Source organism: Thamnophis sirtalis, unplaced genomic scaffold (genome assembly GCF_051295495.1).
Source record: "Thamnophis sirtalis isolate CommonGarterSnake01/CBP01778 unplaced genomic scaffold, rThaSir2_p1.2 scaffold_3, whole genome shotgun sequence".
In the NCBI taxonomy this organism is placed as follows: Eukaryota; Metazoa; Chordata; class Lepidosauria; order Squamata; family Natricidae; genus Thamnophis; species Thamnophis sirtalis.
In genome coordinates this window covers 85,953,137-85,976,400 of record NW_028261383.1, presented here as the reverse complement: position 1 = coordinate 85,976,400, position 23,264 = coordinate 85,953,137, and the positions used below count along the sequence as shown (strand labels likewise).

Here is a 23,264-nt window from a genome sequence, read left to right as displayed (position 1 = left end):
TATGGCCCCGCGCAATTCAATGGATCTTGTAAATGGATCTTTACCCACGCAAACTTGAGGTAGACAGTTTTATCTCCTGTAATATACTAGAAGAGGACATCGTTTACTTCTATGGATGCGAAGTAAATTGCTTTTATTGCTGCGACATACTAGCTTAAGGTTACCAGGAACGCCTTAGCAAAACCCGAGGGCTACTAAGTGCAAATCCCAACCAGCCTTGCATTAGTAGTATATGAGATTCCCGCAACATGCAAACGTGACCATACTTGGCTCTTTTCACTGGTTAATAAACGCCAGTCAGAACAGGGTGCGTAGTAGTCAGTGGGCGGCCACGCTGGCAATGCGCATGAGCAATACCGCAGCCTTTTCGTCTTTCCGGGATCTTCCGAGGCGCCCGGAAGTTTTCAGACTGAAAAAGGATCAGTAGACTCTATTGCAAAGCGCATGCGTGGCAGGGAAGGTTGAAAGCGGGAAAAAAAAACATATATCACTCAAACCATCGAGTGGTGTAAAAAGGACCAGGCTAGAGTGGCTTCTAACTGAGACCACGAAGGCGGCGGGGAAAGGGGCGATAACGGTCCGGCGCTCGATTCTCCCGGTGAGGCGGCGCGCGCAGGTGGGGGGGGCTTCCTTTTCGAGCGCAGGCCCGGAGTGGAGGCTCAAGGCAGGGCGGGAGGGCCCGGAGAGTCCGGGGCGGAGCAGATCTTTTGTCTTGCAGACCGGATGTCCTGGGTCTTCGGGAAGGCGTTTCGGGTTCGCTCGCTCTCGTATAGTTCGACTTCCCAGAGGCGGCGGCCGGGGGTGTGTTTGTGCGTGGGGGGCTGCTGCGGGGGAGCAAGCCAAGCATCCCCGGGAGCCGTTCTCCACGGTGATTTGGCTGTTTCCCTCCCTAGTTAGCCCTCAGCGAGCCAGGCCAGAAACTCAGGGGCCAGATCCTCTTTGAGTTAACGCTGGGAAGCCTTAAAATGGGAGGCTCCGTTTTCGAAAGGGGAGATCGAAACGGCCTGGCAGATGCTTCTTGCCTGAGGAGAACCAAACAGTGCCTCACGGGCTCGTCTTCCACCGGACAGATATCGCTGGCTGAGGTGACGGGGGTTGCCGTACAAGCAGTTAACACCGATCCCTCAGTGTGGCCCCGGGTTAAGATCCCCGCATCCCGTCCCCTCCCTGGATTGACTGTAGCGAAAAAAATAAGAGAAAGGCTTAAAGGAGACAACGCAGGGCAGGGAAACTGGGCTCTTTGTGTGTTATCTTTGGAGAGGCGGAGTTTCCTGGGCCCTGTCGTTTTTGGGATTGAAAGAAGTAAGCTTTGTTGTTGAGGCTGTGGCCCATTGCCAAGGGAAGGTGGATTCAGAGCAGAACCTCAAAGCTTTGCTGGTTGCGTTGGGCGGGCTGGATTGGCGGCTGTCCCTCAGAAATAAAAGATGAAATGTTTGGGGGTGAGGTGGGAAAAGGTTGTCCCCTAGCTTCAGGAATTCCTTAAGGGTGTCTGCTGAAAATATTGTGCGTGTGTGTGTACAGGTATGTATTTTTAACAGGATACACATTAAAAGTTCGAGGGGGAAAATACCTAATCCTTTACTCAGCTTGCACCATTTTTTTCTGCTCAGAAGAGCATGGATGGGGATTAACAAAATTTTAAAAAATATACTGAAAATTAAGCATTAAAATAAATTTACCATTGGTGAAAGATGTACCTTTATTATTTGAATTTATTAAAGTTTTAAATCTGCATAGTTTTAATATTTTAATTCTGTTTATTTTTTAAATATTCTAAGCCTTCCATAGTGACCTTATACAGGAAATAGGTAGCATGAAAATTTAATAAATAACAATATAGTATAATTAATGTAATATAATTTATATAATACATATAGTCCTCAACTTACCATTACAATTGAGCCCAGAATTTATATCAAGAAATTTGTTAAGTAAGTTTCGCCCCATTTTATGACTTTTTGCCATCTTTGTTATAAGTGAATCACTGCAGTTGTTAAATTAATAACATGGTTGTTAAGTGAATCTGGCTTCCTCCTTGATTTTGCTTGTTAGAATGTCACAAATGATGATCACATGGCCCCTGGGCACAATAACCATTATAAACATGAACCAGGTGTCAACCATCCAAATGTAAATCATATGAGTAGGATCCTGCAATGGTCATAAGTGTGAAAAATGGTCATAAGTCACATTTTAAGTGCCATACTTTCAATTGGTCACTAAACGAACTGTTATAAGTTGAGGACTATATATAGTAATTTAATGTTGAGAGGCTGGAATCAAATGCACCTCTAGAGAAGTTGTATTCTAATGACTGGGAGCAATACAGGAAAGGTCCTTTCCTATCGGATACGTGACATTCTTACAGAGGAGTCATCTTCGAAATGAGTGTTTTCCCTGATACTCAGACTCCATGTTATTTAAAATTTAAAGGTTAATGCCAGCAACTTAGTTTCTATCAGTTAAACACTTATCATCTGGCACAGATGTTTCAGTACAGGCATCATGTGGTCTGTATAGTGTACATGAATTAGGTTAGCTATTGCATTTTTCTAGTGGCAGCTTTTATAACATATGTATACGTCTGTTTATTGTATTGTGACTGTGACTGGTGTAGAGGGCAGCTAGCAGCTAAATATCTCTGAGGAGGGCAGGGTGGTGGTGGTGTCCTTGGTGCTCTCTGAGCTTGCTTGTTTTCTTGAAGGACCTTTGCTTTCCTTTTATATTCTAGTCGCCTGCCCTGTCAGTGTTAATGGGGGTGGAGATGCTTAGAGAATCTTGATTGGGCTGTTTACTGTGGGGCTTCTTTGGCAGTTCCTTGATTGGGGCACTGTTTACTTGATTGTTGGTTTTATGTTAATCTTGAACTTAATCTATGCTGATCTGGGTGCTGATTGCTGGTGGAGAGGTGCTTAGGTTTTTTTGTTCTTTTTTGGCTAGTTGATTGTCCCTTTTGCATAGATATTGTTAATGACTGTGTGTTTATTGATGGCTAATTTGTCAGAGTGGCTGGCTTCTGGAAATTCCCTGGAGTGTTTGGATCTCTTTGGAATACAGAATACTTGAATTTGTAAACCTGAATAGACAGCAGAATGCAAAGATCTTATGACCAAAGATTAACCTTTCCAAAGCATTAATTTATGCTCAAAACCAATATTTGATATCTTCAGAAGAATTGGCCTTTTAAAATAAATGTATAGCGAAAATAGAGATATGCTTACTAAATATTTTTTTCATGTTGGTTCAGTAACATTCTTGTCAAGAATTAAACTGTCTATGATAGTGGAGGGATTTTGAACTTTAACTGTTAGGGAGCTTCCGCCTTCTGAATTGTTATTTCTGTTATTCCCCCCTTCCCCCCAATATTTTTACCAAGATGGATCTCAGGGGAAGGTATCACATTATTTATATAAAGGAGGAACATGAATACATTGTTTTTGTCATGTGCTATGGAATATTTTGAGTCCATAATCATGCCTTATCGTTTGGTAAACGCTTCTTCAAACTTTATTTGATTTTAAAGATGAGGGTTTTTTGTAACAGTTTGGAGCCTAATTTTATTATCTATTTAGATTCAACTTCCCATTATGAATATGTCCAGACTGTGTTTCAACAGCTTTGCCAACACAACTTAAGCTTTAGTTGAGAAATGAGCTTTAGCTCTATCCTTTTTTGGATCCTGCAGCTTTCTGAGGGCTTCTAAGAAGGGCCTGCCAGAGAGTTTTCACTTGTGCTGGCAAAGCTTTGGGTAATTTTTAACTTTTATCAGCACAGCTTGCAGAAGAATGTTAAGGACTCTGAGAAGCGAGTCCTTTTCAAGAGTAATTCTGATAAGTCTTTCTGTTATTAAAACAAGCTTTTGCCTCCCAGCTCATCTTTGCCATACAAATCCTCTTGGATGCCTTTGTTGTGAAAGTGATTCTTGTCCAGGCAGTTGAGGGCTTCTTTTGGCTTTGTTCCATTTATACAACCATTCCCTGGATCAGCTCAAATTAACTCAATTATTTTTGTTGAATTTTGCTAATAAATGATTTGCTGCCCTTGTTGCCTAATTCTTTTACTTCATAACATGATTGTTTACTGCTTTGTTTTTCACTTTGATATTGGTAGACACCATTATTTGTTCCATCTCCCGCTGTTGCAAGTCTGTTTTCATATCTAATTTGAAGTGATAGTTGGCTTGAGGAATTTAAATGTTGTGGGGAAAAGTTTTCAAACATACTCTTAAATCTAGAATCTAAGACCTTGTAGCTTACCCCTCAGAAAGAGAGGAAGGTTATAGTGAATCAGTTACACTTCAGTTGTGAAATACTTTCCCTCAGATACTTTCTTCATATCTTTCTTTTGCCTTTTTGGTAATTATATATATAGAAGTTTTTATGTTTTCATCATAATTCATTTCTCTTTTTAATATTTACTTATATACTGCTGTGGAAAGTGCACCTCAAAGGACGGTGCCAGGAACCACTATAGCAGTGCCAAAAGTCTTAAGCCAGCCCTTTCCCTTTAAGAAAACCAAGAAACACCAACTGAAAGGAAAACTCAGAGCAGCCTGCAAACAGCTGTTTCCAAAGTAACAAAGCTGACCACAGAAACACTTAAGTAGAGCCATTAAGATAAGGGGAATCAGGCTAAAAATAAACTCTTCAAGGTAAACAGAAACTCTTGACAGGATTAAACACCTAAGGACAGGAAAAAAATAAGAGATCTGGGACCAAGATTAACCCAGTAAAACAGAAGACAAACCCAGACCAATCAGAAACACATCAAACCCATCAAGCTGCAGGAGCTTCAAAGGGGAATTAAAAGCATAAAAGGCTCAGATTCACACTCCCAAGGTGCTTGCTTGCCAGGAAAGCTTGAGCTGTGTCACATCTGCTTCTTGCTTTCCTACATTAAAAGAATTCCACTTTCTGGCAGCTGGCTTCTGAATCCATTTCTTTTCAGCATCTGTGGTTTTTCCCAGCTGGGGAATGAATCCAGGGATTTTCTTCCAATAATGCTTAGAGCAATTTAATAATTCCATTGTTTAGGATTGATTTGTACATCCTTAAGTGTTGAGCAGTCTGATATTCTTGTCAATATTGACTTTTTTCTTCTTTATCAACAATTGTTAGATATTTTGAGATATTGGAACATCGGTTTTCCATTGTAATTGTATATAAATCCTTCAAGATGCCAGCAGCACTTGCTGAAAATAGTCAAGTGATCTGTGAAGTATGGGCAAACAATCTAGAAGAAGAGATGAGAAAAATTCGGGAAATTGTTCTCAGCTATAGCTACATTGCAATGGTAAATTTATGCTTTTATTCTGATGTAATATTTTTTTAAAGATGTCAATAATTCTAGTTTAAATCAGTGTGTTTAGTTTGGAATCCACTTGATATTTTAAAGAAGCTTCTTTCAGCATTTTTAGTTCTATTAAGTATTTCATTTAAGTAAGTTATGGAGTTCAAATCTGCAAATTTTGCATTAGTTCCTAATAATATTCCTATATAATCCCTGTTTAATTTAAAAATAGATTTTTGTATAAACATTAATGTATTCGACATTTCGATAGGAACATTTGGGACTTGTTTATATAAAGCTTATTTGTAAAATTTTGACCCATATGGCTGGATGTTTTTAGAGTGTTCTGGATTACGTAGATAATTCTCAGACAAATCAATTTTAGTTCTACAGTGGTATCTCAGTACTCATTGTTAATTGGTTCTTGGTGAGTACCAAAAATGATGAGTACCAAACAATATTTTCCCATAAGGAGAAATGTAGTGAGTCACAAGGCAGCCAACATTACAAGTTCTAGCTTGTGCATTAAATACCAAACAATAAGTCCTGGGACAAAATTTTCATGTCAAAATACAAATTCATTGAGTTTCAAAGCAGTTGATTACCAAGGTATCACTGTATCAAAATGGGTTATTATATATATATATATCAATACATTAATTTTAATTAATTCTATTTGTTTTTATTCTGTTATTTGTATAGATGCTTTCCTGAAACATTTAAATATATGCTAAAATATTGTAAACCTAAACCTTAAAACACCTTGTTCCAAATTCATCAGAAATATTTCAATGCATGAATAAACTGTTCCCGATTGCCTTTAAAACAATTGCATGATCTCAGTAAAATAAATTGAATGCAGTGAGGGTGGGTTATTGAAGATGTGTCTGTGGCAAATAAGAAGGCGACCCATGCATATACTTCCCATTCCTTTTGGGAGATCAAAATACATAAGTAATATAAAGGAAAAAGAGTAAAGAAATAACAGGGCAAATTATAAGTGTCAAAAAATACAACAAATGAATATAAAACAAAAATTATGTATGACTTTTTATAATGCAGAGATAATAATAAAATACAGGAACCTCTTTCTAGGTATAAATAATACCAGCATTTAAAATTACTATAAATCAAGATTCTACAAAAATATTCATAATATATACTTCTTTTAATTTGATAAATAATAAAGTGTCAATTATGAATAATTGTACATTTGAAAAACCACAATATTTGAATAGAAATAATATCTGGATTTTGTTGCTTGGGTTTAATGTTTTCTTTTGTTGTTTTCTAGGACACAGAGTTTCCTGGGGTTGTTGTTCGACCAATTGGTGAATTTCGCAGTTCTATAGATTATCAATATCAACTGCTGCGATGTAATGTTGACCTGCTTAAAATTATCCAGTTAGGCCTGACCTTCACAAATGAAAAAGGGGAATATCCTGTAGGAATCAACACCTGGCAGTTTAATTTCAAGTTCAATCTTACGTAAGTTAGAACTTAAGCTAAGAACACACACATTGCCACCTTGGTAGCGTCCGCCGAGTCCCGCCCAGCCGCCCTGTTTAGGATAACCTGCTCTCTCCTAAATAGGAGGGAGACGGGGGACCCCTTACAGGGCAGGGCTGAGGAGTATGTTCCGTTCTTGGCGGACAAAGTTGCTCGGTTTAGGTCGGACCTGGACTCCACCCCCGCAGATCCAGCCGAGACACAGGGGAATGACTTGGCAAACCATCTCTGGGTTGAGTTTCAGGATGTTGCCTCCGGGGATGTGGACAAGGCTATGCGAGCTGTGAGTGCCTCCACCTGTATACTGGACCCGTGTCCCTCCTGGCTGGTTGCCAACAGCAGTGAGGTGACACGAGGCTGGATCCAGGCGGTTGTTACCGCCTCTCTTCAGGAGGGGTACTTCCCCACCGCGCTTAAGACGGCTGTGGTGTGACCCCTCCTGAAGAAACCGTCCTTGGATCCAGCTGTTCTTAATAACTACCGTCCAGTCTCCAACCTCCCCTTTGTGGGGAAGGTTGTTGAGAAGGTGGTGGCCTTCCAGCTTCAGCGTACCTTGGAGGAAGCTAACTATCTTGACCCCTTCCAGTCAGGCTTCAGGCCCGGTTACAGCACAGAAACCGCTTTGGTCGCATTGACCAATGATCTCTGGAGAGCCAGAGATGGAGGCCACGCGTCCATCCTGGTTCTCCTTGACCTCTCAGCGGCTTTCGATACCATCGACCATGGTATCCTTCTGCGACGACTGCGGGAGGTGGGGGTGGGCGGCACTGTTCTGCAGTGGTTCTCCTCCTACCTCTCGGACAGGTCGCAGTCGGTGTCGGTGGGGGGGCAGAGATCGTCCCTGAGGCCCCTAACTTATGGGGTGCCGCAGGGTTCGGTCTTATCCCCCCTGCTGTTTAACATATACATGAAATCGCTGGGCGAGATCATTCGGAGGCACGGGATAAAATACCATCAATACGCGGACGATACACAGTTGTATCTGTCCGCCCCGTGCCAACTCAATGAAGCGGTGGACGTGATGAACTGGGGTCTTGAGGCTGTTAAAGACTGGATGAGAGCTAACAAACTGGTACTCAACCCGGACAAGACCGAGTGGCTGTTGTGCTTTCCTCCCAACAATTTGGCTGACGTTCCATCGCTCAGGCTGGGGGGTCAAAATTTATACCCCTCAGACAGGGTCCGCAACTTGGGAGTCCTCCTGGACCCACAGCTGAGTTTTGACCACCACTTATCAGCTGTGACCAGGGGGGCATTTGCCCAGGTTCGCCTGGTGCGCCAGTTGCGGCCCTACCTGAACCGGGAGGCCCTCACAACAGTCACTCGAGCCCTTGTGATCTCTAGGCTGGAATACTGCAATGTGCTCTACATGGGGCTGCCCTTGAAGAGCATCCGGCGACTTCAGCTAGTCCAAAACGCAGCCGCGCGAGTGATTGTGGGCGCACCACAGTTCGCCCACATAACACCGATCCTCCATGAGCTGCGCTGGCTACCTGTTGGTCTCCGGGTGCACTTCAAGGTCCTTCTTACCACCTATAAAGCGCTCCATGGTAGTGGATCTGGCTATTTGAGAGACCGCCTTCTGCCAATTACCTCCCTGCGTCCCATCAGATCGCACAGGGTAGGCCTCCTCCGAATTCCATCCGCCAGTCAGTGCTGACTGGCAACTACGCGGAGGAGAGCCTTCTCAGTTGCAGCCCCGACGCTATGGAACAATCTCCCCGTGGAGATCCGCACCCTCACCACCGTCCAGGCCTTCCGCATAGCCCTCAAGATCTGGCTATCCCGTCAGGCCTGGGGATAAGACTTTACTCTCGCCCCTCCCGAATGTTGAATGAATGTTGGGTTTTTATTGCTAATTATTTTTATTCACATTTTCTTTTTGTGTTTTGTCCTGCACTCCCTTCCCCTATCATTGTAAGCCGCCCTGAGTCCCCTCAGGAAAAAGGGCGGCCTATAAATGCTAATAAAATGAAATGAAAATGAAAAATGAAATGAAAGTCTAACCAGCAGAATAGTTTTTCTAACTTGAATTGTGGCCACAGAGAACCAAGATATTTTTGTCAATTTTCCATTCAATTATTGTTTGTTTCAAAGTCTGCACAGTTGAAGGTGTTAATCTCTTTAAAAGATATGTTACTTTGGAATAGAATATTTTTGAAAATAACCTGTTGATTTCTAATACAACAGGCCATTTTCAGATAAGCAAGATAAGGTGTATTCTCATATTTTACTGTAATAAAAAAGATAATATAAACTCGACGTTTTTTGTGTGTTGGACAGAAGGCTTCCACAAACTTACCTAAACCATGTCATGGTAAATAATGAATTGGAAGTAGTAACATAAATAAATGATACCCAGTGATTAGGAAAAATTAAACTAATTTTAATGTTTATTTGTCTTTCTCATTAGGGAAGATATGTATTCTCAGGATTCGATAGACCTCCTTGCAAGCTCGGGATTACAATTTCAGAAACATGAGGAGGAAGGGATCGATACTTTACATTTTGCGGAACTTCTAATGACCTCTGGTGTGGTGCTCAGTGACAATGTCAAATGGCTTTCATTTCATAGGTTAGTCTGTTTTTCAATCTGTCAGTAAACTTTATTTGCCTTTTTTATTTAATCTAGCATAAAACAGGTATAGTTTGTATGTTGGAATTACTTGAAAAAATGAATGACTGGGCAAATGGCATTGATGTACAGTTGGTGTACATGAATCTGAGAATAATTCTCAGTGGCAGAAAAATTGGAATTCTAAATATTTAATGGTTTGTAGATTATTATCAGTGCTTTGCATCCAAACTTTTTATATTTTTTTAACCTTTTTGGATTGTGAATGGTGCTTTTGTAAAAGTTCTTTTATCAGCATTTTAAACTGTTCCATAATTAACCTCACCTCTCCTCAAATCTAGTAAATAGCAAATAATGAAGACAATTCATATTTTACTGGTTCAACTTGTTTTACTTTTTGCAGGCATTAACTTTCAGCTTATTTATATGTTGCTGGAATTGAACATACGGCTCAGATTACATGACACAGCTTTTTTCCTTCTGTTTTGTTACATTTTCTACTCAATTTCTTCTTACCAAATCCCTGTAATCATGGAGTTGCCTTGAACTTTTTGTTCTCAGCATTTATTTGTATATTCCATTTAATTCTAGTTGCTGAGGACTATCTCCTGTTCAATTTCCACTGTCAATAGTTATAAGCTGAATTGGAAAAGATTGACTTAAAATAGATCACAATAGTAAATTCTGCTATATCTAGGCATATTGCTGTTAACTAACATGTGCCATTTTACTATTACTTCATCAGTGGCTATGACTTTGGTTATATGGTGAAACTGCTGACAGATTCTAGGCTTCCAGAAGAAGAACATGAGTTCTTTCATATCCTGAATCTTTTCTTTCCATCTATATATGATGTTAAGTATTTAATGAAGAGCTGCAAAAACCTGAAGGTACATTTGTATCATTGTTTATTGGAAATCATGAAGTGTAAAAGAAAACGAGGAATTTTAGTAGATTTCATTTAAAAGGTATATATCTAACACAAGTTATATATTTATTAAGTACATGAGGCTTTATTCAACAGTTGCTTTTAATTTTATTAAAGTGATTGCTTAGCAAGAATTAATCAATCATATTTATATGACTGCCTATCACAGAAAGCAACTCTGGGCAGTGTACAACACTCCAAACATCAAATATATTGAAATACACACAAAACCTCCAATTATAAATATATGCAAGTCATATACTTTCAGGAACATTGCTTATTCAAAAAAGTCATTTGTAACCACCAAATTATTGCTGGAGATTATATATATAAGTTCAAAGTGTAACTTTGACAGTTTCAAAATTCTTTTAAAATTCTGGTCTCTACTGCTTACTTCAATAGCCCCCACTAACCAGTCAAGAGAGGTCAGATGGAGCATTGACTCTTGTGTTTCAGACATCTTCCTTTATTGCAGGGAGGGCTTCAGGAAGTTGCTGACCAGCTAGATTTGCAGCGCATTGGCCGGCAGCACCAAGCAGGGTCAGATTCTTTACTTACAGGGATGGCATTCTTCAGAATGAAAGAGGTAGGCTCATTTGGCTTCTTTCCAAATCTTTGTAGCGTGATGTTCTGGAAACCCTCTTCAACACCTTTTATGCGCGAGCTGTCCAGCTGAGTTCAGCCTTTTTAAAAGCTATTTTTCGCCCTCCTCAGGCTCCAGAGGCTTTACAGGAGCCTGGGGAGGGTGAAAACATTCTCTCCCCCCTCCCTGAAGCCTTCAGAGTGCAAAAAAACGGCCCTACGGGCAAACCGGGAGTCCATTCCCAAACTTCCGGTTTGCTCATAGGGCCGTTTTTTTGTGTTCTGAAAACAGCTTCCCTGAAGCCTCCCGGGGAGGGGGAGGCTGTTTTTGCTCTGGAGCCTCTGGAGCCTGGGGGGAGTGAAAAAAGCATGCAAATAATGGGGAGTCACATCGTTCATGTGCGCATGCGTGCTTGGGGGTGTGTGTCACACATTGCATTATGAGTGCGGCACGCTTGCACACGATCCTCCTGCGTTCCCCATGCTTATGACAGGCGAGCCAAAAGGTTTGCCATCACAGCTATACTATTCTTGAATTCTTTGGGTTCTGCAAGTGTCAGCCGTTGTTGAAATGATTGTTTTAAATCGTAAATATATACCCCAAAATGTTACATGAAATGTATAACCACTTGTATATTTTTTTCCTAGTTGTTCTTTGAGGATACAATTGATGATGCAAAGTATTGTGGAAGACTATATGGCCTTGGCACAGGAGTAGCTCAGAAACAGACTGAAGATGTCGAAACAGCCCAAGAGAAAATGAGTATTTTGGCTATTATCAACAATATGCCCCAGTGACAGATTGATACTTTAGGATATTAACATGGGTCCACAGAGGTAAACTTCCTTCTTGAAACTGTTTCACATCTTCCAAGATATGGCGAAAGCACGAGCGTTTTTTTAAAGAGGGGAAAAGCATCTTTACTTTGAATCTTGGTAGATTCCAATTAAGTGATTTCACAATGGCTGGAGTTTGTCTTCTATGTAAAAAAAAAAATCAGACTCGAGCTACATACTATGTATATGACTCCTTTTTATTTTAAACTTTACTGAATTTGCAAGTAGTTTTCTCAGAATTTTCAGCAGAGCTGAAGTTCTTTCATGCACTTGCAGATTTAGTTTTGACTGCTTATTTTTAAATTTCTTTTGCTCTCTGTGAGGGTGATGCGTTTCTAAGCCCTCTGCTAGTTTTTATCTTTTGTGTCAGTCTGTGAAAGTGATCCATTCAGCCCTGGTGGTGAAGACTGCATGAACATAATGTAACTATATGCTAGAAGTCACCATAATGGTGGTCCTGGATGGTATTATCACTAGTTCTTCCTTCCTTTAGCTTGCTGAGCCATGATATCATATTGGCAATTTTCATCTTAATAATTTTAGAATAGAATAAAACTGTCAGCATGCTTGAGACTGCAGTAATAATTGGGACCAAAAATAGTTTCATGTTGAGTGAAATACTTTAACCCTTTTGTGAATAGGACAGTAATTGGGTAAAATCACAACTATCTAGTAATAATGGGCTATTAAAACTTTTAGATTACCATTTTATACTGCTTTGAAGAGGAACCCTGGATTGTTCAATAGATGTAGGCTAAAAGTTCATTTAATAGTTTTGCAAGTGTCATCATCCTGAAAACAAAAATCCTGTTTGGGGGCAGAGGGGATCTTGACAAGTGTGAAATTTTAATAAACTCCCCATTATGTAAAGTATTACAAGCTGTTGTTAAATGCATCTGTGTATATAATTGGTTCTTAATTTTGTAAAATAAAGACTTTTCTTAAGGCATTAGACTTGGTGTTCTATTTTTTTGGGGGGGGGGAAATGTTTGGTAATTGCTTTTGTATGAAAAGAACGGTCAGCAAAAGGAACTTAGTCACTAGATAGAGATAAAACCTCTCAGATGCAAACTTAACCTCTGTTAAATTTTATAGAGGCTAGTTCTAATCCTCCTGCTTATGCAAATTTTCATTAAGGTTCCTGAATCTTACTTTTTACATAGTAAAAAATCCTCTGTGTGCATGATGTGTATGTGTATTAATCCAGTTTTGAAAAGTGAGGGTTTTAGCATAATTCAAATAGTAACAAATACTAGTTAATTCTACTCTGTAAAAACATTTTCATCTCAATGTGAGTACTCTCCTCTTTTATGTACAAAACACCTTAAATGTTGCAAGCATGACAAGCAATATACAGGAAGTCACATTCCATTCCTGTCTGTAACTTTTTAAGTTAACTTTTTAACTTAAAAACGTTATGATTAAAACTTTTTAGTTATAAGTCAGAACTCATTCAGATAGTCTTCGGCTTACAAGAGTTTGTTTAGTGACGTTAAACAGCACTGAAAAAAGCGAGACCATTTTCCATTTCCGGAAAAGGGGCCAAAATTCACTTTAATAATCATTTAGCAACAGAAACTTTTGTATATTGTTGTAAGTCAAGGACTACCTATATTGTATTTACAAACGGTGCCCACTCTTAAAAATACTAGATGGCATTGTTCTTCGAGTAGGCAAACCACTGGAAGCCATGCAATATTTTTGCGAACCTTTGAAAATAGGCTGTATATTAAAAAATTCACAGCTTCAGTGGTTTATCAAAACATCATGTGGCTTCAGCAGTTCATCAATTGAAGGAAGAACAATGTTGTGTACCATTTTTAATAATAGGCAGCCTATTCATAAGTACGGTTGGCCCTAAGTCAGATGTACTTAACCTGGGGACTTCTATATATTAGATATGCTACTATTTCTTCAGATCTATAATTTTCTTAAACATGAGTATCTTCAAATACTGGAAGAATTTTAGATTAGGAAGAGTATTTCAATGGGTTTAGAATGTATATTTATATATGCTTAGAAGATATTCATAGAGCACCTATCTTTTAAAAGGAGAGATGACCAGATAGTTCATATAGCATGTTTATTATAGGGGTGCTTTTGAAGTTTCCTTTTGAAGTAGAAAATATTTTTAGCAGTGCTTGCAAAAAATAGGTATTTGTTTTTCCACATTCCACATTATTTTATTACACTCAATAAATGTCCAGTATGACTGTATAACAGTAGGTTCTAATCATTCATTGTAGAATGAAACATATTTCATAACCATCCTTAACAGCCAGGAGAAAAAGCTAAGAATTTCATATAAAGAATTTCTTGGAAGCTTCTTTATATATCTGATTTCTTCCATATTTCCCAAGTAGATTTAATGACTGCTCTTGTAATTCTGGAATCAGATCCACTTGGCACTGTGCACCCATGTGAAGCACAATAAGACAGCATTCTAATACATCAGGAAAAGGGGAAACCTATAAATAAAAAAGTAAATAAATGAAAAAACTAGAAGTTCCAAGTAGGTATATTATCCTTGTTTATAATATTTAAATTAGCAATGCTAACATATAAAGCACTCACATGTGAGTAAAAATAAGAAATTAAAACTAGCCATATGCCATTGAAACAACATCAGTTTTAACAATTAAAAAATAGTTTAAACTATTAATGATCAAATTAGAGTTAGAGAAACATCATCCCCATCAACTATTTAAAATTGGAAAGTAATCATACCAATCTCTTCTAAGAATGTTCAATTATACTACTATTATTTGAGTTGGAAATTATTTTAAATTTTACAGTTTGGAGTGCAAGCACATTGCTTCCTACAAGCTAGATCTTTGCTGATTGCAGAACAACAATAGATTTACTCTCTGGAGTGTTTGGAAGAACATAATGAACATAAAAAAGCCCAAACAGTTCTAGGCTACATAAACAGAGGGATAGAATCATCATAATGCCTTGGTAAGGCCACACTTGGAATACTGCATTCAGTTTTGGTCGCCACAATGTAAAAAAGATGTGGAGTCTAGAAAGTGCAGGGAACAACAACAAAGATGATTAGGGGACTGGAGACTAAAACATGAAGAACAATTGCAGGAACTGGGTATGTCTAGTTTAATGAAAAGAAGCACTAGGGGAAATATGATAGCAGTGTTCCAATATCTCAGGGGTTGCCACAAAGAAGAGGGAGTTAAACTATTCTCCAAAGCACCTGAGGGTAGAACAAGAAGCAATGGGTGAAAACTAATCAAGGAGAGCTGCAACTTAGAATTGAGGAGAAATTTCCTGACAGTTAAACAATTAATCACAAGTTGTGAATGCTCCAACACTACATTTGTAAGAAGATGTTGGATAACCATGTGTCTGAAGTGGTGTAGGATTTCCTGCCTAGGCAGGGGGTTGGACTAGAAGAACTCCAAGGTCCCTTCCAACTCTGCTATTCTATAATAGGTTTTTTTGTCTGAACGTGGAAAAGGGCCAGAAATACCAATCTGCAAAAAATGATATTAATCATTTAATTTAATCATTTCAGATGTAGACCTCTCCTAAATTCTTCAGATTATGTAATTTGTAGGCTTTTTCCTAGTCAGATTGTCACTGTCAATAAGCAACATTCATGGCAAGTAGAGAAAATACTGCTGAAAAAGAATCTTAAGTCTTACCTTCATACTTTCTGGAAATTCTGCAAGTTTCTGATTTGCCTCTGTAAGTTGCTTTGTCAGATCTGGCAGAGAAACTAGTTCCTTTCTTTGTTCTTCACTGTAGAGATTAAATTTAAAATATCTCATTTCCAATAATATAGTCATAATGAATTATTTACAATATATATTTTGCAGTGAAACTGGAAGAAATTAAATTGTTCTGTCATATAGAGGTCACTTCAATTTTTTTATATAACAAATCATAGAAAAGCAATCCAAAGGATGTTATGATTGAAATAGGGCATTTGTATGTTCTTTAAAGCTTTTTGATAATGCTTAAGGGATTTTTTGGTCTTAGAATAGTACATATTTAAAGCTAAAGCTCGCCTTGAAAATGTATGAGTTCAGGACCACAGCAGTTTGGGTATCAACCATTAATGTATATTCCCTACATCTTCCTAGCATTATTCCTGTACTATGGCAAGGTCCGCTTTTATGATCCTGTATCCCTTCATTTAATCCTTCCTGACACCCTGCGGAGTTCGCAGCAAAAAAAAATTTTTTGCACCCTAGGAGAGAAACATCTGACGCTTGATTGAACTCTCAACTTTCCGAATGGGAGGTGTCTTCACCACTAGGCTATCATGCCACTTATTAATGCATATTCCCTAGAGATTAAATTCACCATACGGTGAAATATGCATACAGAATAGAATAGATAAGGAATCTCAACAGGCGGCTAAATAAGAAATAAATAAAGAAATAAGGAACCTCAACCATGCCAAAGCTAATGTACTCTAAGTTAGGTATGAGTCAAATCCAGAACAGTGGGTTTCTGCTTCTTTTGAACGTAATGCTTTCTACAGAAATTATTTAGCAAATCTTACTTCAGATTCTGGTTTATTGCAGACTTAGCCTCTAATTCCTTCCCCTCAGCATTTTGATGGAGGTTGGTTTTCTGATGCTCATGAATCATTTCTGCAAAAATTTGTTGAACTCTAGAAATATCCCTCTGTAAACTCTGGACTTCAGCATGTTCTTCTGAAAGGAGCACTCTACATCCCCTCAGTTTCATCTTTCTGTCTTCTAAACTGAAATGGTCTGCTAAATCAGATTCTGAGGCAACTCCATTGGAATCCACATAAAAAGGATATTTAGTCTTGGTGGGCTTCAATACAGTTTCTTCAGTCAAACGTGCTGTATTAATGCTGTTCCGTTCAAGGGTAGTAGGAGAATGAGCTTCAGAGGTTTGTTTCAGGGATTCTAAGCCAGCATTCTCAGGGGAATTCCACCACAGGTTGTATAGCTGTCCATAAGCCACAAATGCTTCTAAACTTCTGAAAGCTGCCATGCTCTCAGGATTTCTGCTGTCCAGGTGGTCTCTCACATGATTGCAGCCTACTGAACAAAACAAACATAATTGGGAATACTGTGCTTTTCAATCTTTTTCCAAAACCCGATGTTTAGAATTGCATTGTTATGAATTTTTGCCACTGTAAGGAAAATAGATTAGTTTTAGTTTATACAATAGATTAAATATTAAACATACAATTCTCCTAGTAGGTGGAGACATTATCCAAGCATGGGTATGACTCCATCAGGATCCAACCCCTCTGGGTCTACAAGCATTAAAGACACGCCCACGAGGCTCCTCCTACCCAGCTTAGACTCAGTCGATCCTTTGATTAGCTGTGTCTGTGTTTCTCTCCTATCTAATTAATTCGTTCTTAATCTAACTTTCTGCAAAAAAACTTCTACATTTCTTTAATTGGCTTCTTTCTTCAAATTTAACTTATCTGGTTTTGTATTTGACTGATTGGAGGCTCGTAGCCCTTTGGGGCTGCAGGCTTTCCCTATCTCGCGCTTGCCATCGTACAGAGATTCAGCGGCAAGCCTACCAGGTTTTCCACAGGCTCTAACACTGTTCTGACATCGCTGCAGCCACACCGCTCAAAAAACCGCAGGAGATTGCTGTAGCCACGCTGCCAGAAAAGCCGCTGGAGTGCAAGGCGTTTCGCACGCCGCCGCTCGTGTTTGCTGCTTCAGAGCAACCATTCATTGCGAGCTGCTGGGGGACTTAAATTGGTTCCGATTGCCTCCTTCGCTCTGATTATCAGCTTTGGCTTCCAGATTGATCGTCAGGCGGCCGTTTAAAGCCAACTTGTTGGTTCGCTCCCTCAGTCCTTCCTCAGGGCCATATCTACTCGGGTGGACATTTTGTTTCGGCAGGAAACCTACAGTGGCTATTTTAGATGCTCTCCTCAACCATGAGTAATGCCAACCAACAAGACCACTATTATACAGGGTGATAATCGTAGTTACCCCTGGTTCCGACTGTGACAAGGCCTCAGATTCTGCCCCACAAAAGGCCACATCTAAGACCAAGCATTGCACTGCTCCCATCTCTGCCCCATTGGTTTCTCAAGTAATGATCAATCCTACTGAAGATCTCTCAACTGATACTGATGGGGATATTTTCACTCCTACTTCCCCCTTAAACCCTGAGGATGGGATTGGATTCCAAGGGGAGTATGATTCCGAAGGAGATGGTAGTGTCACCCTGGACATAGATGTGGGTTCTCCTTCCCCCAGAACTATTACTGTCAATCATAATGATATGGCTGACATCATAGCAGAGGCTATTGACGAGGCATTGCTGCAAGGCCTTCAACGCTGGCCCTTGTTTGACCCCTCATTGTTCCACTTCTAATAAGTCAAACAAGGGCCACGCTTCTCGTTCTCAAGGGGCAGCTCCTGGAAGTATTTCTCAGCCTTCTGCTGCTGACCCTGAGGAACAGGTAACCTGTGATTCCGATCTTTCGGATGATGAGGACTTGACACCTTCCCCTTCGGCCTTATTGGGTCTGTTCAAACCTGCCTTGTTTCACTCCCTCTTATTCAAGGACAAAAAGGTCTCTGGCATCCCGGCCTCAAAACCATCTTCAACTGCAGAGGTTGACAAATCTGACACCACAGATCCAATCTTTTCATGCCCACCTGTCGAAAAGGATGTTCCTTCCCCAAAGCTGTTCTTGGAAGTAATTCAAAATCAGTGGGCATCTCCGGGGGCGGGACCTCTCCCTTCTACAATGGACAAACAATTGTACAATGTCAGTCCAGAGCTCTCTAAGCTTTTGGAAGTCCCTTCCATTGACTTACCTGTGGTTTCTCTTTCGTCACCCAATGCAGCCTCTAATGCTCCAGAGGACGTTCTCCGTCCTGACGACAAACGCTTTGAACAGTCATTAGTTAAGGGTCATCAGTCCTCCGCATGGGCGGTCCGGGCCGCCTCTTCTGCCTCTTTTTTCAACAGGGCAGCCCTCCGTTGGCTGAAACAGATGCAGGACAGAATTCCTCCTGCTGATTCCCGTTCTCATCAGTACATCAACAAGCTCAAAGCGGCAATGGAATACGCTGCTGATGTCTCTCTGGATACGGCTCATTTCTCCTCCAAGTCGATGGCATCATCAGACACCACAAGACGTCTTCTATGGTTGAAGCAATGGCAAGCAGATGCCAGAGCAAAGTGGTGTTTGGCTTCTTCTCCTTTTTCTCTTGGTCTGCTCTTTGGCCCTCCTTTGGAACCTCTCTTAGTAGAGTCCAAGGACAAGCGAAAGGTGTTTCCTTCTGCCAGCCGCAAAACAGATTCTAAACCCGCTTCTTTTTTCTGTAGGTCGTCCTTTCAAGGGACGGACAGGGGATTTACGTACCCCTGTCTTCAATGTCTGGCTCCCCCGAGACAGGGCCCTCCATCTCAGGACAGATCCAACAGAAATTCCCAGCATTTCTTCTACAGGAAGTCCTTCAAGGGCGGCTCCACCCGTTCCTTCCAAAAGCAGAAGTAATTCTATTGGGGACCTCCCAATTGGGGGCCGTCTTTCAGCTTTCACTGATCGTTGGGACGACATCACCAACGATGCTTGGATCAGGCGTACCATCCGATTTGGCCTTGCCCTGGAGTTTCTCTCCAGTCCCCCACAGACTTTTGTACTATGTCCGGTTTCTAGGGACATTACCAAAAGACATCTGGTTGAACTCGCAATTGGGCATCTCCTCCAAATTCAGGCTATTGAAGTGCCACCTCCTGACCAGCATTATTCCCATCTCTTTATAGTGCCTAAGTCTTTGGGGGTGGTGGTGGAGGGCAATCCTCAACCTCAAATTTCTAAACAAATTTAGTTTACAGGAGGTTTAAAATGCACTCTGTTATCCATCTTGGAGACCATTCGGCTTCATGACCTCCTCAGTGGATCTCACAGAGGCATACCTCCATATCCCTATTCTTCCATATCACAGGAATTTCCTCCATTTCTCCTATGTGGGAAATCATTTTCAATACCATGTCCTTCCTTTTGGTTTATCCTCTGCCCTGAGGGTCTTCACCAAAATCCTTGCTGTGCTGGTTGCCCATCTTAGAACTATGCCAGTCAGAATTCTCTGTTACCTTGATGAAATTTTGTTACTGTCCAAGTCCCTCCACCAAGCAGAGAGATTTCCAGATCACTCTGGAACACGACTTCCTGGTCAACTTGAAGAAAAGTCATCTGTAGCCCACGATTCGCCTCACGCACCTAGGGGCAGTGATATACCACTCTGGAACAGATCTTCTTATCGCCAGAATGGCAGGTGAGCATTCGCGATCTAGTCTCATCCATCAGAGGCCATCCAAAGATTCTTCTCATTCACCTGTTGCAACTTCTGGGAAAAATGGTGTCCACTTTCAACATTGTCCCATGGGCCAGATTCCAGTCGCCAGCCCCAATGGTTTCTGCTACCATATCAGAAGGCAGACTGCGGTTGTTCGATACACAAGGTTCGTCTCACCTCAGAGGTAAGCCGGTCCCTTCATTGGTGGCTCTTCCCTGCCTTGGAACAGGGATCTCTATTTTGCGACCCCCCCCCCTCCCATCACTCTAACCATGGATGCGAGTCTGCAAGGCTGGGGAACTCACATTCTGTTGCACACAGCCCAAGGCCTTTGGTCACGCTCTGACCAGAGGAACAGTATCAACTGGTTGGAGCTAAAAGCTGTCTTTCTGGCTCTTCTTCAATTCAAACATTTCGTGACCAATGAGCACGTGCTCGTCCTTACGGACAATACCACCGCCAAAACGCACATAAACCGGCAGGGGGGGACAAGATCCCGGCGCCTAGTGACCTTGTCTTTCCAATTTGGGTCTTGGGCGGAGACCCACCTATTGTCTCTCTGGGCCGAGCACATCTCGGAGGTCCAGAACACTCAGGCAGATGACCTAAGCCGCATGCACATCAACCTGGCAGAGTGGAGTCTGCATTGGTGAATCTTTCAACAACTGACCGTCAGGTTCAGCCTTCCGGTTCTCGACCTCTTTGCTTCACAGGGCAACAATCAACTGCCAAGGTATTTTGCGCGCTATGTGACTCCAGGGGTGGAGTGTGTCGACACTCTGAGATGCGAGTGGCCTCCAGGCCTTCTGTATGCGTTTCTACTGATCCCTCTCATACAGTGGGTAATATGGAAAATGCTGATGGAGGCGGAACTAATCTTGATCACTCCTCACTGGCCCTGTAGACCTTGGTTTCCCGATCTGCTGAACCTTTTGGTAGCTCCTCCATGGCAACTTCCTCAGTTTCCCTCTGCTCATACAAGAGTCGTTCCAACATCCCAACCTTCCTTGGTTATGTCTGACCGCCTGGAAATTGAGCGAGAGGCTCTAAGGACTGCCAATCTATCCACTGACGTTATTCACACAATTCAAGCCTCCAGGCGCTCTTCTACTAGCCGCATTTACAATGCCACTTGGACACAGTTCTCTGTTTGGTGTCATAGACAAGACATTACTCCTTTACAGGATTCTATTCCTAATATTCTACAGTTCCTGCAATGAGGGCTAGATCTAGGACTCTCGCCAAATACTCTCCGTAGCTAGGTTGTGGCCCTGTCCTCCGTTCTGTCACTAGGTTCCATTCAGCCCCTTTCTCATGACCTGCTTATCCGTCGCTTTTTGAGGGGTGCTACAAACATCAAGCCACAATACAATGGTTCCCAACTTGGGATATTTCCAAAGTCCTGAACGCTTTAACTTAGACTACTTTTGAGCCTTTACATTCTGTGTCCTTATATGACTTAACCTTAAAAGTGGTTTTTCTTGTAGCCTCAGCACGGTGTATTTCTGAGTTGGTGGCATTGTCCATCAGACAAGATTTATGCATCTTTCATCCAGATAAGGCGTTCTCCGCCTTGATCCAGCTTTTGTACCTAAGGTAAATTCTGTATTCCACAGAGCTCAGAAACTGGTGATTCCCGACTTATGTCCTCAACCATCTCATTGTCTGGAGTGTAAGTGGCATTACCTTGATGTGCAACGTGCTCTACACGTTTATATTAAACGAACTGCCATTTTCAGGCACTCTGAGGCTTTTTGTGAAGTTCCAGCCGGGAGGTAAGAAAGGCGCCAAAGCCTCTTCTTCTGACATTGGTCGTTGGGTACAAGCTGCTATTTCTAGGGCCTAGGTGGCGCAGTGGTTAAATGCAGCACTGCAGGCTACTGCTAGATCAGCAGTTCAGCGGTTCAAATCTCACCGGCTCAGGGTTGACTCAGCCTTCCATCCTTCCGAGGTGGGTAAAAGGAGGACCCAGATTGTTGGGGGCAATATGCTGACTCTCTGTAAACCGCTTAGAGAGGGCTGAAAGCCCTATGAAGCGGTATATAAGTCTACTGCTATTGCTATTTCGCACTTTCTCTACCTATTCTGCCCCGTATCACTGTGCACTCCACCTGCAGCACAGCCACCTCTGCTGCCTGCTCATCTCAGGCTTCGTTAGAAGAAATTTGCCCAGCAGCCACGTGGACTACTATTTCTCCGTTCATCTGCCACTGCAAGCTTGACAGATATGCGTCAGCTTCTTTCGGATGGCGCATGTTGCAGCGAGCAGTTTCTACTTAGGTTTATTAAATTCTATTCAGGACTCTCCAGATGGGACAGCTTGGGTTTTGGTATGTCCCATGCCTGGATGATGTCTCCACCTACTAGGAGAATGGGCGTTGGTTACTTACCTGATATGCCGTTACTTGAGATCTTACTTGGAGACATCATCAAGCCCCACCCTTTCTTTATGCCTTACTCCTTGATTTTTCTGTTTTCTTACCTTGAGGAGAGATAATATCTATCATCTGAGACTATTTACACAGCGGTCTACAATTCACGCCTTCGTCTAAGCTGGGTAGGTGGAGCCTCGTGGGCGTCTCTTTAATGCTTGTAAACCCAGTTGGATTGGATCCTGACGGATTCATACCCATGCCTGGATGATGTCTCCACCATCCCAAGAAATGGCGTATCAGGTAAGTAACCAACGGCCATTTCCTGTGAAATTCATTACAAGAAATGGCAGGCATAACTGGAATGACTTTAGAAAGGATTTGGGTACATTCATGGAGAATAGCTTCCTGAAGGCCTATTGATCATGAAGTTTCTTTTGGGTTGGGAGCAGCATGCTGAATGCTGGTGGCAGGAGAACAACAGAGGTGTGTGTGTGTGTGTGTGTCTTTCTTTTCTACTTGTGACTCAAGAAGCATCTAGCCATATTAGTCATGTTTTTATGCAATCTTGCCTGCATGTAGAAAATGAGAGCAAGAATTTCTCATTAGACTTCTTTAAAGAATGACAACCATGTGAATTGAATCTTCACTTCTTTCTTCTCAAAAAGCAGAGTGATGGTTTTCTCTCAAAACAAACTATTGAAAAGTGGGGGGGGGGGGGAATGCTCTAGCGGGATCAGGAATTGGTCAGAATTCTTACCCAAGGAGAAAAATAGCTCTGTGCCATAATATGAGTGCTATTAAGTCCCCAGAACCTCTGCTCTCATACAATTTTACAATATAACAACTCTTCTGATGGCAATTGGTAGCCTCCAAGGAAAACATTA

The 23,264-nt window shown here is 41.3% G+C and overlaps 3 protein-coding genes across 6 annotated transcripts in view; 2 read left to right on the top strand and 1 right to left on the bottom strand.

Annotated features, from left to right (window-relative positions):
- The first annotated feature begins 431 nt into the window (after nt 1–431).
- Nucleotides 432–12,672, top strand: CNOT8 (CCR4-NOT transcription complex subunit 8). Of its 3 annotated transcripts, none has more exons than XM_087709407.1 (7): nt 432–598; nt 5,118–5,292; nt 6,584–6,777; nt 9,212–9,373; nt 10,119–10,263; nt 10,777–10,887; nt 11,532–12,672. In XM_087709407.1, the coding sequence occupies exons 2-7, from the start codon at nt 5,176–5,178 to the stop codon at nt 11,679–11,681; spliced, it is 879 nt and encodes a 292-aa protein (XP_087565533.1). In that variant the 5' UTR covers nt 432–598; nt 5,118–5,175; the 3' UTR covers nt 11,682–12,672. The 3 variants fall into 3 exon arrangements, with proteins under 3 accessions (XP_087565533.1, XP_087565535.1, XP_087565532.1); XM_087709406.1 differs by lacking the exon at nt 432–598 and adding an exon at nt 735–1,085; XM_087709409.1 differs by lacking the exons at nt 432–598; nt 10,777–10,887 and adding an exon at nt 726–1,085.
- Nucleotides 12,673–13,786: 1,114 nt separating this feature from the next.
- The window catches only part of GEMIN5 (gem nuclear organelle associated protein 5), a 36,165-nt gene continuing 26,687 nt past the window's right edge, over nt 13,787–23,264 (bottom strand). The window contains exons 26-28 of one of the 2 annotated variants that reach the window (XM_087709404.1): nt 16,246–16,759; nt 15,380–15,476; nt 13,787–14,188 (exon numbers count right to left, since the gene is read on the bottom strand). In XM_087709404.1, coding sequence (XP_087565530.1) covers nt 14,021–14,188; nt 15,380–15,476; nt 16,246–16,759 — 779 coding nt within the window. In that variant the 3' untranslated portion in view covers nt 13,787–14,020. The remainder of the gene's footprint in view (nt 14,189–15,379; nt 15,477–16,245; nt 16,760–23,264) is intronic. The other variant, XM_087709405.1, reaches the window with a different exon arrangement.
- On the top strand, nt 17,787–19,256 carry LOC148048049 (uncharacterized). Its single transcript, XM_087711152.1, has 2 exons — nt 17,787–17,930; nt 17,992–19,256. The coding sequence occupies exons 1-2, from the start codon at nt 17,787–17,789 to the stop codon at nt 19,201–19,203; spliced, it is 1,356 nt and encodes a 451-aa protein (XP_087567278.1). The 3' UTR covers nt 19,204–19,256.

Bases quoted from the DNA above. Each gene is read 5' to 3' on its own strand.
- CNOT8 (XM_087709407.1), top strand. From the start codon at position 5,176: ATGCCAGCAGCACTTGCTGAAAATAGTCAAGTGATCTGTGAAGTATGG. The intron at 5,293-6,583 runs GTAAATTTATGC...GTTGTTTTCTAG, and splicing joins GCTATAGCTACATTGCAATG to GACACAGAGTTTCCTGGGGT. The intron at 9,374-10,118 runs GTTAGTCTGTTT...TTACTTCATCAG, and splicing joins AAATGGCTTTCATTTCATAG to TGGCTATGACTTTGGTTATA.
- LOC148048049 (XM_087711152.1), top strand. From the start codon at position 17,787: ATGATCAATCCTACTGAAGATCTCTCAACTGATACTGATGGGGATATT. The intron at 17,931-17,991 runs GTGGGTTCTCCT...CTGACATCATAG, and splicing joins GTGTCACCCTGGACATAGAT to CAGAGGCTATTGACGAGGCA.